Below are 13,394 nucleotides of genomic sequence, written 5' to 3'. Positions count from 1 at the left end.
CACATGCTTTCAAAATAAATAAATGCACTGGAGAGTATTATACTGATGTGCTGCCCGCCGAATAATATAAGGAAGACTTCCCATTAGCTTGTCGTTACTGAGGAGGAAGACTAGTGGTTACAGTAGGGGCGTGGATTCATGACTTAAGGATTCTGTTCCAGAGTCTGTCCCTTATTTGTTGGGTTACCTTGAGAAGTCACTTTTCACCTATGTGTGCCTTCGTTGTCCACTTTGTAAAATAGTTGTAGCAATATTTATGTTTCTGTAGCTAAGATGGATTGTACCTAACCCTCAGTGATATAGAAGAGGATGGAAGAATTGCCTTCATCCACCCCATTGTATTCATTGGTACAGCTTTTTTTACCCACTGCTTTTTTTACCCACAGGCCAGTGTAGTGCCTATTTATAAAAGTAGTTGAGATACCCATTTGAAAAGTGCAGAGTATTACTCGTGAAGCTTTGTCCCTGAATATGATCTGTGAGCTTTCACTTAACGTTGCTGTCCTGTCACTCCAAAGAACACCATTATTTTATTTTGTTACATTAAAAATAGCTTAGCATGAAAACAAGGTATTTGGGAATACAGTTACTCAGTTATTTGTGGACTCCCCCTCTCCTCCCATCAGATCGAGGGCTTGTCTACACATGAAGTTATTCTGAAATAGCTATTCAGAAATTGCTCTTCCTGAATAATTGCTCTTCCATGTATGGACACAAGGCTTCCAATTCTAACCCTAAAGTTTTCAATATTAGCAAAGAGGAAGTGTGTGTGTGTGTGTGTGTGTGTGTGTATTAATATATATGTATATATAAGTAGTAATTATTTGAATTACCATAGTGCCTAGGACAGGGATTTCCAAATTTGGCTCACGGCTTGTTCAGGGTAAGCCCCTAGTGGGCCGCAAGACGCTCTGTTTACCTGAGCGTCCGCAGTATGGCCGCTCGCAGCTCTCATTGGCCAGGAACGGTGAACTGCAGCCACTGGGAGCTGCGAGCAGCCTTACCTGCGGATATGCAGGTAAACAAAGCGTCTCGCGGCCCGCCAGGGACTTACCCTGAACAAGCCACAAACCAAGTTTGGGAACCCCTGGCCTAGGAGATCTAGTTAATGACCAGGGCCCCATTATGCTTGGTGCTGTATAAACACAGAACAAAAAGAGGGTCCTTGGAATGTATAAGACAAGAGACAACAGATGGGTATAGGCAGACGGGTGGGGAGTACAAGCAAACAATGAGACAGTATTGGTCAGTATGATAGGCAGTAGTCTCAGCCCAACAGCCTTACTATTATCAAATTTTTTTGTAGGCATCATCACAAAAGAGAGTTTTGAGGAGGGTTTTGAAGCTGGATAATGAGTTAGTTTTGTGGATATTTATGGGGAGTTCCTCTCAAGCATGTGGGACAGCATGGGAGAAAGCACAAAGGTGCTTGTTTGAAAATGTAACAAGTGGGTGAGGGAGGCTGGCATGAGTAGTGGATTGGAAGTGATCATTGATAGTTTAGCAGTGAATGAGAGATGATACATATATATCTTTCTGCTTCAAATGAAGAAATCAGAAAATTATTACCTGCTGTACCACAGAGATTTAGTTTCTGTACATATAGGTAATTGATAGGATAGTTGACAGTATTTTAAATATAATTAACAAGTTGATGGTAACTACGTACCAAATAACATTAATTCCCAAACTTTTGTAAGTGTTCATGTTAGGGATTTAGCAAATTGATGGTCCAGCATTCTCATTTTAATGAACTTATAGCAAAAACCAGCTAACTGGTACTGCATCAGCAGCACTGTAGGTGAACTGAGCCAAACATTTTTTTCATTTAAGTTGACCTTTGATTCTCTTTTTATCCCCTTCCTTAGGACATCAACGCCTTTGAGAACAGAATGTTAATGCTGGATGGGATGCCGGCAGTTAGAGTCAAAACAGAATTGTTGGAATCTGAACAAGGGGTAAGTAGGGGTTTCCAGACAAATCCCCCCTTTCCTCTTCAGTGTCTTGGTAATTGTTTCCAGACTTTCCAGTGGACAGCTTCTCCTCTGCATGGTGTGCTCTTCTCTCTGTTGTTTTCCTGAGGCTAGTTCTCTGTCAACTGCCAAACTCATCCACTGGGAGTGGAGAGCAATCTGTACTCTAAGAAGATATATTGAAAGTTTCTGGAACTATGTGGATCCTTATTTGGGTTTAGCTTGGCAAAAGTTTGGAAAGTGTTATCAAAAAAATAATAAATAAAAATTGTGTGATGAGTACAATAGGCCACACCATGTTATTATGAACATCATGTTGTACCTTGTAGTGTATTTTGGGGACCTTGCTATGTAGCAGCTGTCCCATGACTCCTTCCTCTCCCCCCTGGCGAACTCCATGCTTTTCATGCAAAACTGCTTCCTTGTTCTGGTGGAACCCAGCTGCTTTGAGAGATTATGATCATGGAGGAAGAGGCGATCTCTCAGGTAGTTAAATCTGACCTCATGGCAGACTTTTAATATTGGGACAGAGACTTTGAACTGGATTTTGTATTCAGTGGAGAGCAAGTGCTGAATGCTAGGGTGTTACAATTACAGCAGCCAATGTTTCTAAGCATAGGGGCTACTGCATTTTGTACTAGTTGGAGCTTTTTTAGGATGTGTTGCTACATTCTTGGATATGAGTTGTAAGAGTTAAGCCTGGAAATCAGGAATGTGTGGATGACCATGGAGACACTGATGATGGTGATAAGATACTGTCTTATTATGGCAGTCCTTATATGAGTATCCAGTAGCATTGAGGAGTGCAAAAGGATTCAAATATTGCAGAACGACGTAACCTTCTGCAGACAGATGCCCTCATTAGGCAGCAGATATAATAGAAGGGGTAATTTTGTTGATTTAGAGATGACTGTTAGCTGCTAACACTTCAGCCTGTGTTTTTCCAGCTCCTCTCCCAATGGCTTCATTTAGATTTTGAACAATGTGGGGGAGACGACTGAGCTTTATGGGGCTCACTTTGAAGGATTTTGAAGTGGAAGAACAGTTGCCTAAAATGTCCTCCCAGCTTCATTCTGAGAGGAAAGACCCCATTTAAGGGAATTCTGATTCATCTGTGCAACTTCTTAAAGGTGATACAGGAGCACCCTCAGCACACATGAGGAGATGGCATAATGCAATAAAGTATGTAGCGTGAGAAGGCAACCAAACTAGGCGCTTTTTATAAACCATAGTGCTGAAAAGACTGATCCTTTAGTGGTAATCTTTCTAATATCTTCTGGTGGGTTGGCATGAAACTCATGTACACCATGAACCTTTCTTAATACTGACTAGAAAGAAAATATAGTAAAATGTGTTTTAATAGAGAAAAGCAAATAGTTATGCAAAGTACCGCATGCCCCCTTAATAAAAAAGGTTCCATACTTTACTAAAGTGTGACCGGATACCAGGAGACCTACTTGAGGTCTCAGAAACTAGAAGGAAATTAACAATTTATTTGATTTCCTAATTTCCTTGGTTCTTTTATAAATAAAGTTTTATGGACTTCTGTATGTTCAGAAAATGACGTCATTGCTCTTTTTCCAGTGATTGAGGCTTTGGACAAAGACCACAATTTAGTTTGGAAGTTTGTTTTTCACTGCTAATTGGGGCAGGAAAGTAGTGTCTAGTCAGAAGAATAAAGCACCTTTATGAATCTTTAAGGGGCAATCAATAAGTAGGCCATGAAAGTGATGATTTAGACTGAATAGTAGGAAAAACATATGAGTGGAATCTGTTACACAGTGAAATAGTTTTAATTAATTAATTTCTATTGCGATAGTGTCCAGAGGCCCCAGTCAGGATCAGGGCACCATTGTGTTAGATGCTGTAGAAACACATAGAAAGACATGGTCTCTACCCCAAAGAGTTTACCATCTAAGTCCCCTAAAAGAATGGTGGAAATTCCATCACTCTGTTGAAAACTAGATTAGACTAGACACACCACTGAAAACTGTACCAATAAAAAACAATCCTGCATTGCTGGTGAACGGAAATAATGAAAGGAAGTGTATTAATATAATTAACTGAAATTAAAACTGGTGGGAAAAGGGGTGGTACAAGTATGAACTATGGATGAACAGAAGTTGAAGGAATGGGAGGATTTGAAGAAGGCAGAGCTGGGCGGGAGGAGGAGGGCTTTAAATTTAAACTGCAACAGAATCACTAGAGTTTTCCAATCTGCTTTGGGTTTTGAAGGATAGGTTCCAGACTTAGTCAGAAGATTGTTGTTGTTTTTTTTAAACAACAACAAGATTTGTGAATTACTACATGAATCAAATAATGGTGTCTGACTACTGGTTAGCATAAAAGGCTGTAATCCTATTTGTTGAAGATATTGCTTGCCATAGACTTGCACAACACAAATCTGAAAATTTCTCCCCCAGTATACCAGCTGCAATGATAATACAGATTACCTGAGCACATAAGACTCTCAAAATTAGCATGGAAAATTCTGGTGATGTATTAATTTCTGTGCTTTCTGATAGTTGTGTGTTGGAAAATGTATCATATTTGAATCAGTTAAGATGCACCCACTTTTAGTTGCCACTCCTATCTTGACTTCAATTCCACTTTTGGAAGTAGGTTTTTGTGGGGTCTTGTCTTCATTGCAGTGTTAACTCGAGTTATTTACATGTGAATTAATTCCTCTTGAGTTACCATAGTTCGCATGAGTGGTCACACTGCAAAACAACACTTGAGCTGCACAGAGTGATTGTGTTAGCCTCACAGAGTTGCGTATCCCCACTGTATTACTAGCTCTAGCAACACTTGAAGTCAACCTACCCCAGCCCTCCCCAACAGGCCAGCTTACTTGAGTTTAAAGCACTATTTAACTTGAGTTAAATATGTGGATGGGAGTTAGGTTAAGGACAACACTTGAGTGATATCTCGAGCTAACACTGCAATGAAGACAAGACCTGGGAGATGGAGATCACTAGACAAATATGGAATAGGGGAGTTGCAAGGGGAATGGATTTTCTATTTGCTTTGAAAAATGTTAAGCAGTTGCACTCTGAAAAGCTTTACTGATTTAGTGTAAATTTATAATTTTTGGAAAGCATCAGCATTAGCGAGAGTGGATACTTATTTTTCCAGTGAAATGCTATCCTTAATTTTGCATGGGAGATTTAGTGCAGACTATTGTCTGAGGTCTCAAGAAGACAGTGCTGTTTTAATGACTTTATCATAAGAGAAGAAAAGGCATTACATAAAAGCTACTGCATTGCCCTTTAACAAAGATTCATTATTACCTCTCCTACTGTGGAACAAGAGCTAGCATTACTAATAACTTGGTACAATTACCTTAGAAATCTGAATTTGCTTATCATTTAATATTCTCTGGTGTCCTACTGTTTGAGATCTTTTGATCATCAGTAAAATCTTTGTCTGGCAGTACCCAGCTTCAGAGAGAAACATATAAGAAGCAACCCAGCTTCTTTACAGGAGAAAATGAGGCATTTCAGCAGGAAAAATGTTCACGTTCATGCTGTACCAGGAAATAGTTTTAAAAAACCCAAACCCTGCACTAAAGAGACATGCAAAAGTTAGATACCTTTCAGTGACAGAGAATTGCCAATGAATTCATTAACAGAAGTAATGTTAAACAATGGACTAAAATGTAATGTGCTAAGTGGCTTGAATATGAAGTATAAAAGCCCTATACGAATTGTGGTTTATAAGGCTCAGATCCTGAAAACATTTAAGAACATGCATAACTATATTCATATAAGTTAAGTTATACATTTGCATAAGTGTTTGCAGGCCCTAGTTTTGCTAAAAGGATTTTATTTTTTTGCATTTGTAGATGCAAAATTGGAACAAATGCATCGCAAATTAGATGATGCTTGAAAGCTATGTATCATTATCTGATTGATCTGAATCACTTTGGTAATATGTATCACATGTACCCATATGGCAGCTGTTTTATATGGGTATATTTGAAAACCCAAAGCAAAATATTGGGGGCAATAAATATTATTTGTCCTTTCTTACTGGAGTAGCTGTAAAGGAGGGCCACATCAGTGTTTTTCAGAGAGACAGAATAAAGTACTCTCAATTTTCATCAACTTTCAAATATTTTAATCTCGTCCATTCTCACCACTTCACTCTCTTTCGTCAAATCTCTCTTCAAAGATCATTTCTGTCATCCTCAATTCACCCCATAGTTTCTGCTTCATCCATTTCCATTCCCGGTGCTGACAGTGACTGGATGTTGAAAAGAATGACTACAATGACAAAACCTACGAAAAGGCTAATATTGCTCTCCCAAGTCTATTTCTCCTCTTTCCATATGATCTGCTCATCTTATGTGTCTAAAATATCATGCACAGCTATGATGCTGTATACATAATAACAAATGTGACAGTTCTACCACAGCCAGGATAATTGCAACAGTTGCCTCACTGAAGTGCTATATAGTTCTGGAGGCATGGCCTTTGTGATGACAATAATGCTGTACACAAAACAGCCCCTTTTCAATTCATAGATCTCCAAAATGTGTATTGAATCATAGTTCAGGATAGTATTGATAGCAATGACTGCTGTTAGGTTACTTTGGGAATCACGCAGCTTGCAATCTAGCCTTCTAATATGATTTAGAGATTCCAAGGCCAGAAGGGAGCACTGTTATCATCTAGTCCAGTGGTTCTCAAACTAGGGCCACTGCTTGTTCAGGGAAAGCCCCTGGTTTGCTTACCTGCCGCGTCCGCAGGTTCGGCCGATTGCAGCTCCCACTGGCCGCGGTTCGCCGCTCCAGGCCAATGGGGGCTGCGGGAAGCGGTGCGGGCCGAGGGATGTGCTGGCCGCCCTTCCTGCAGCTCCCATTGGCCTGGAGCGGTGAACTGTGGCCAGTGGGAGCCGCGATCGGCTGAACCTGCGGATGCGGCAGGTACACAAACCAGCCGGGCCCGCCAGGGGCTTTCCCTGAACAAGTGGCAGCCCTAGTTTGAGAACCACTGATCGAGTCTGTCCTTCTGTATACCACAGGCTGTAGAACGTCCTCTCAAAAATTCCTAGAGCAGATCTTTCAGGAAAACATCAAATCTTGATTTTAAAATGGTCAGTGATGGAAAATCCACCATGACCCTTGCCCTTGTTAAGAAAGAAAAGGAATCCATCTGTTCAGAACCCAGCCCAACCCCCACCAGCCTGGTATTCCATCTTATTTCCAAAATTTTAAAGTTGATAGCAGCACCAGCTCTTCATTCTGATGGTGGAGTAGCATGTGGGGTCTTTTCCTTTGCTGCATATCTGACTTTTGGGAACAAAAACATGTAAACTATATACGTAAGTTAATATTGAAAGTGAGGGAAAATAGACTGAAATATTAATTATTGCAAATAGCAACCTGGTAGGTTCAAAGTGACTGAATACTGTGATATCCTGTTTGACTTTCCAATCAAATTTCCTTTAGTTGATTATATGGTAAAGCTTTTTTAATACCATGTAGCTGATTTTAGTGTAGTATTTGTGAGTTCTCTGTGTTAGTAACAGAAAAAAAAATTACTGCTACTTTTTATTTATAATTTGTCACTCTTTCCTCCAGCCAGATAGCAAATGGTGTTCCTTTTTTATTCTTGAAATGATATGGCAGGTTTAGCATGGTGATATGGCTACTTCACAAATAGGGATCCACCAACATATTGGCGTTGTGTGTATCCTCCCATCCTGCACAGAAAATTGCATCTGTTTACTTTGTCATTTTCATTCTGCCGTACTTCCAGGAATACCATTATAATACTGGAAATATTATTGTGTATTATTAAAATACTGATATGATTATGATTCATTAATACAGAACCATACATTTACATGGTCCCTCATAAACAGAGCAAATCCTGCACTAAAGGCCATTCATAGAATATCAGGGTTGGAAGGGACCTCAGGAGATCATCTAGTCCAACTCCTTGCTCAAAGCAGGATCAATCCCCAATTTTTGCCCCTGATCCCTAAATGGCCCCCTCAAGGATTGAACTCACAACCCTGGGTTTAGCAGGCCAATGCTCAAACCACTGAGCTATCTCTCCCCCCATTTAAGGTCCTGACCCTGATCCTGATCCTGAACCTGAACACCCTTACTGTTGAGCATTTTTCTGATTCCAGTGGGAATCAGTCAGACTGTGGACCTGATCCAGGACAGCAGTCGTATTAAGGGTTTGCAGGTTCAGGCCCTAATATAGTCTATAAAAGTGATGTATTCAAGACTAATATTAAAGTGATGGCCTAAAAAGGCTGGATATGTCCCCGCCTGTGGCCAGATCCTGTTCGTCTTGAAGCCAATGGGATTTTACATGAATTTCTCGGGGATCAGATGCAGGCCCCTAATATTCAAACATGCCCAGCCTTTTTACAACTTTTAATTATAAGATTTTTGCTTTCCTAATTGTAGAATGGATCTCTTTGAACTGTCTATAATGACAATAATATCAATGACTGTACAGTCACTTTGTCAAGTTAGCCAAGTTTACACGTAAAAAAAAAAAAAAAGCAGGTGGGATATTGTATGCTGTAAGATGCATCATGCTGTCCAGAATTTCAGCTAACACAAGGACCTGGGATCCTCTGAGATGTAATTTTTTGACTGTTATCTGCCATTGCTCACCTTTCCAAGGTAGCCGAATCAGCTGTTGTGAAGCATTGCGGAGAACTTGATCTCCATTCCTGTGTTTGAGTTTGGTTCTGTTTTTATCTGGCTAAAAGTATGCTTAGCTGCCATTGTGATGGGATTGTTCCAAATACCTGCAATATTATTTTATTTTATTTTATTTTATTTTATTGTGTGCACTAGGCATATATGGCACAGTATAAAACACACAAAAAGGCAAGGTCCGATCCCCAAGCAGCTTGCAGTCTAACTTGCAGACTAGTTTGACAGGTAAAAATGACCAGTACAAATGTAAGAAAGCAAAATGGCATCAACGGAGACTGGTTCAATGGAGGAAGAGTTGGCATAAGTAATGGGCTTTATGGATAGATTTGAAGGAGAAGAGGGACAGTGTTTGATACATGGGAGCGGGGGCTGTTCCACGCATTCAGGGTGCCATTATACAGCTGTTCAGTTGATTTCCAGTTAGTGTCACAATATTGTCATAAAATGACTGTGGCATTCTCATCTACTAGAACTAATTTTGACTTTCTGGGCAGAAAAAAACCCAAACCAAAACATTTCCTCCTAAAATAAATGTCAGTGCAGTCCCTCATGGAAGTTTCAGTTCAAGTGACTTGAATCTCAGTTCTCCTCTCTGGGCTTGGGTCCCTGACCAGACTGCATGTTGCATGATGCACCACAGTCTCCCTTCTTGCTGAGCTGCCAAATTGCATCCTGGGAGATGTAGTGTGACTGGGAAGCACAAGCCAGAGAAGAGAATGGGTGGATAAGGCATGTAAACTACAACTCCCATAGGGCACTGTGGCAGCATTTCTGAATCACAGTTTTTCGCTGAAAACTTCTGGGTTTTTGAGTGTCTGGTTTTTGTATGAAACGTAAAAATTTTCTGTGGCAAGCAGACACCTCCCAAAAAAATTATTTAATTTGAAGACTTTTCTGTCAAAACAGTTCAAATGGAAAATTTTCGATCAGCCCTGACATCTGCCTATTTCTGAACTTTGATATCTGTCTGATGTGAGGTTATATAATATGATAATGAATGTAATACATTCACTAAGCCATTTGAACTTACTACATAGCAATATAATCTGTTACAGTTCCACCTTCAGTGTAAACACAGGCATGATATAATATAATGCAGTTCCCAATTTTTGATGCCAGTAATTCCTTTACATATTGGAATTAAAAATTGGGTACCCATTCTAGTTGTAAAAAGAAAAGGAGGACTTGTGGCACCTTAGAGACTAACAAATGTATTTGAGCATAAGCTTTCGTGAGCTACAGCTCACTTCATCGGATGCATTCCATCGATGAAGTGAGCTGTAGCTCACAAAAGCTTATGCTCAAATAAATTTGTTAGTCTCTAAGGTGCCACAAGTCCTCCTTTTTCTTTTTGCGGATACAGACTAACACGGCTGCTACTCTGAAACCATCCTAGTTGTGTGTATTGTGCTACAGTTGACATCCCAACTTTAGGCCAGTGTACAGCAAGGTGAATTAAAATAAAATTTATTCAAACTGAGTGCATCTCCTATAGAATAAGTATTTGTATGCCCAAAACAGCATTAACTGGTCCAGGAGAGGTCAACAATCAAGCACACCTGATTCGGGTGGAACTGATCTCTCACACTTTGTTGAGGTCTCTCTGTCAAGTTGGATCAAGTTGATCGGAGGCAGTGTGAGGAAGCTTGAGGCTTGCACAGCCACTGCCCATGCTGTATGTGTTCTGTGGATAAACCGAAAGCTTCACTTTCCATGGTTGCAGTTCTGGCCCATTTCTTGAGTACTAACTTTATGTTCAATAAAAATAGATTGTGTATAAGTGGGCTGGGGGGGGAGTGGCTGAGGAAAAGTTGATTAATACTTAAGGAAATTGGGGATACAAGCAGAGCCGGGAAAACTGGGGGAAGCAGATTAGATGCACAGTTAAGTGAAATCCTCAGTTTTCCATGCTTCAGGGTAGTCACTGCATTACGAATCAGACAGAAGGTCTGTATTTTGAGCAGGAAAACATGGCAGAGCAGTTAGAACATTGAATAGTGAATCAAATCACCGTGGTTCTTTTCCTATGCTTGCCACTGACTTGCTGTGTGAATGTGGTCACAAACAAACAAACTCTTTTGTTTCTGTGTCTGTTTAGCTTTTGTAAACTGGCGGTATTATACTTACCCGCTTTTGTAAAGCATTTTGAGATCTTCAGATGAAAAGTGCTCTACAAATACAAATTGTTTTATTATATACAGTGCAGCTTAACAGAAATAAAACAAATGTTAAGCAATACAATATAGTAATTTATAGTACTATAGTGTGTCTCAGCAGTGTGATATAAACTCCACCATCTTGCAGTAGTGCTAAAATTATTTTAATCTTGTTGGTTTATTATGGGAAAGGGATCATTTTTATTTTTCTCTTGTTTATTGCTGTTCTTTAATTCTCTTTTCCCTGTCTGAGGTGGTTTTATAAATAGTATTTTTAATGAATATTTTACTTTCTATCCTGCTGGGAAGTACTGAAAGTACTCTCTCTCTCTTTCTCTCTCTCTCTCTCTCTCTCTCTGTATGTGTGCATATATATATGTGTGTGTGTATGTGTTAGCATTATAGGCATTTTTCCTTCTCTCTCTCTGTGGAGATGAGTGCTTTCGTAAATTATTTTAAGGATTCTGCTTTACTGGATTTTTTCCTTTATTTCATGCTGTGAGGATAAGTATTTAATGAACTATTATTTAAAGAAGTCTGCTTTCACATTCATTCTTCTGTACATCTTGTTGTTTGGCTGAGATTTCATAGACACTAGAGAAGTAAAAAGACCTTTGACTATCCCCCGCCCCCATTAGCACATCATTCTCTAGAGTAGACTCAAGTCCATCTTTAACAAACCTTGCCTTTTTTGAACACATGAGTTTGATAGTTTCCCACTTCCTCTAGTGGTCACCAACTTCATCATTCTAGAAAGCGTTTTACTTTTACATGAATCCAACCCCCCCCATCTCTACACCACTTACATTCACTGGCTGGTCTCCAACATCAATCTCCTAATTTCTCTGTTCATGATAAACATCAGAACTAAAACTGACTACATTGACCTCAGCTTCAGTCTTCATACTTGATTTTATCTACTGAATATAAATGGAACTCTTGTCATTGTTCTAGACTGCAATGACTGAGAATTTCCTATCATTCTTCCAAATTTGTCCTCTCTCCCAAAAGATAGCATACTATCCAGTGTTCTTTGGATTATGAAAGGCCTGGATATTTTTCACTTCAGAGTCACCATTTGAGATCACTTGCCTCTTCCTCTCTGGAGAGTTCATTGCATTGTATTGCTTTTGATAGTTGATTTGTTTGCTGTCTGCCCTGTGCTTTGTCACAGTGTCATCACACTCTGGCTTGACAATGTCTGAATATCTATTGTTAGTGTAGGTTGAATGGCTCCACATGTTTCCCTTGTGCCTTTCCTTTAGGTTATCTGATATTGTTTTGCTGTTCTTGTACTGAAAAGCAATGCCTGATTATTTAGATGTGCACTGATAAGAGTTTAATATGAACATTGCCTCTATTTAGTACTGTGGAGCAGAGAATTCTGGTGTAGTTTTTTTTCTTCTGCATGGTGAGAGGACTGGGAATCTACACTGCTAGACTTGTTCATATGATCATGGAACGTTATATGATTGTATTATGGAGCATGCATCTCCGTATATTTTACTTAAAATACCTGTACTATAAGATTAATTATAATGATATGTTCTTAGACTTTTGCCCAGGATGAAACTGGTCTGAATGCATGATGTATATGATTGAGAAAACAGCCTCTTTAAACACAGCAGAATAACATATGAGTTCCGTGGGTGGAAAGCACTTACAATAATGTTAGTATAGTATCTCGATTCTTAACCAAATGTCAAGACGTGGAAGACGAACCCAGTTAGGAACCCCTAACGCAGTCCAGGGAACTCAGAAACTGCAGTGATGGGGGGGGGGGGGGGAGGAGTGTTGGAATGGGTACAAAAAAAGTATCAATAATTTGCAATATCAGCAGTTTTCCAAATTATCGTTTTATATTTAATTTTATGTAAATAATGATAAAAGGGTTGTATAGCAATAGTTTTTGGAACATTTAAAAAGTTGCCAATACAGAACTTTAAAGTATAGTGTTACAAAAAGTTGCTTTAGCATTTGAAATATTTAGGGCCCTTTGTTTTCAGTTTTTATTTTATTTAATTTTCCCCAAGAATTTATCAGTGTTTATTATCACCACAACAAACACAGGTGAAAATCAGTGCAAAAAACCTATTATTTTTTCTGGGTAAATATCAGCGTTTATTTTAAAAAAAGAAAAGGAGTACTTGTGGCACCTTAGGAGACTAACAAATTTATTTGAGCATAAGCTTTCATGAGCTACAGCTCACTTCATCGGATGGATTCAGTGGAAAATACAGTGGGGAGATTTATATACATAGAGAACATGAAACAATGGGTGTTACCATACACAGTGTAACGAGAGTGATCACTTAAGGTGAGCTATTACCAGCAGGAGAACAGGGGGAAAAAACCTTTTGTAGCGATAATCAAGGTGGGCCATTTCCAGCAGTTAACAAGAACGTCTGAGGAACAGTGGGGGGTGGAGGGGGGGGGGAATAAACATGGGGAAATAGTTTTATTTTGTGTAATGACCCATCCGCTCCCAGTCTCTATTCAAGCCTAAGTTAATTGTATCCAGTTTGCAAATTAATTCCAATTCAGCAGTCTCTCGTTGGAGTCTGTTTTTGAAGTTTT

At 39.4% G+C, this 13,394-nt stretch overlaps 1 protein-coding gene across 8 annotated transcripts in view; it reads left to right on the top strand.

Annotated features, from left to right (window-relative positions):
* The window catches only part of KLF12 (Kruppel like factor 12), a 362,839-nt gene that overhangs the window by 165,910 nt on the left and 183,535 nt on the right, over positions 1–13,394 (top strand). For all 8 annotated transcript variants that reach the window (XM_043533937.1, XM_043533918.1, XM_037895230.2 and 5 more), the window contains one exon: positions 1,869–1,958. In XM_043533937.1, coding sequence (XP_043389872.1) covers positions 1,869–1,958 — 90 coding nt within the window. The remainder of the gene's footprint in view (positions 1–1,868; positions 1,959–13,394) is intronic.

This window comes from Chelonia mydas, chromosome 1, assembly GCF_015237465.2.
Source record: "Chelonia mydas isolate rCheMyd1 chromosome 1, rCheMyd1.pri.v2, whole genome shotgun sequence".
Lineage (NCBI taxonomy): Eukaryota > Metazoa > Chordata > Testudines > Cheloniidae > Chelonia > Chelonia mydas.
This window is presented reverse-complemented; position numbering and strand designations above follow the sequence as displayed.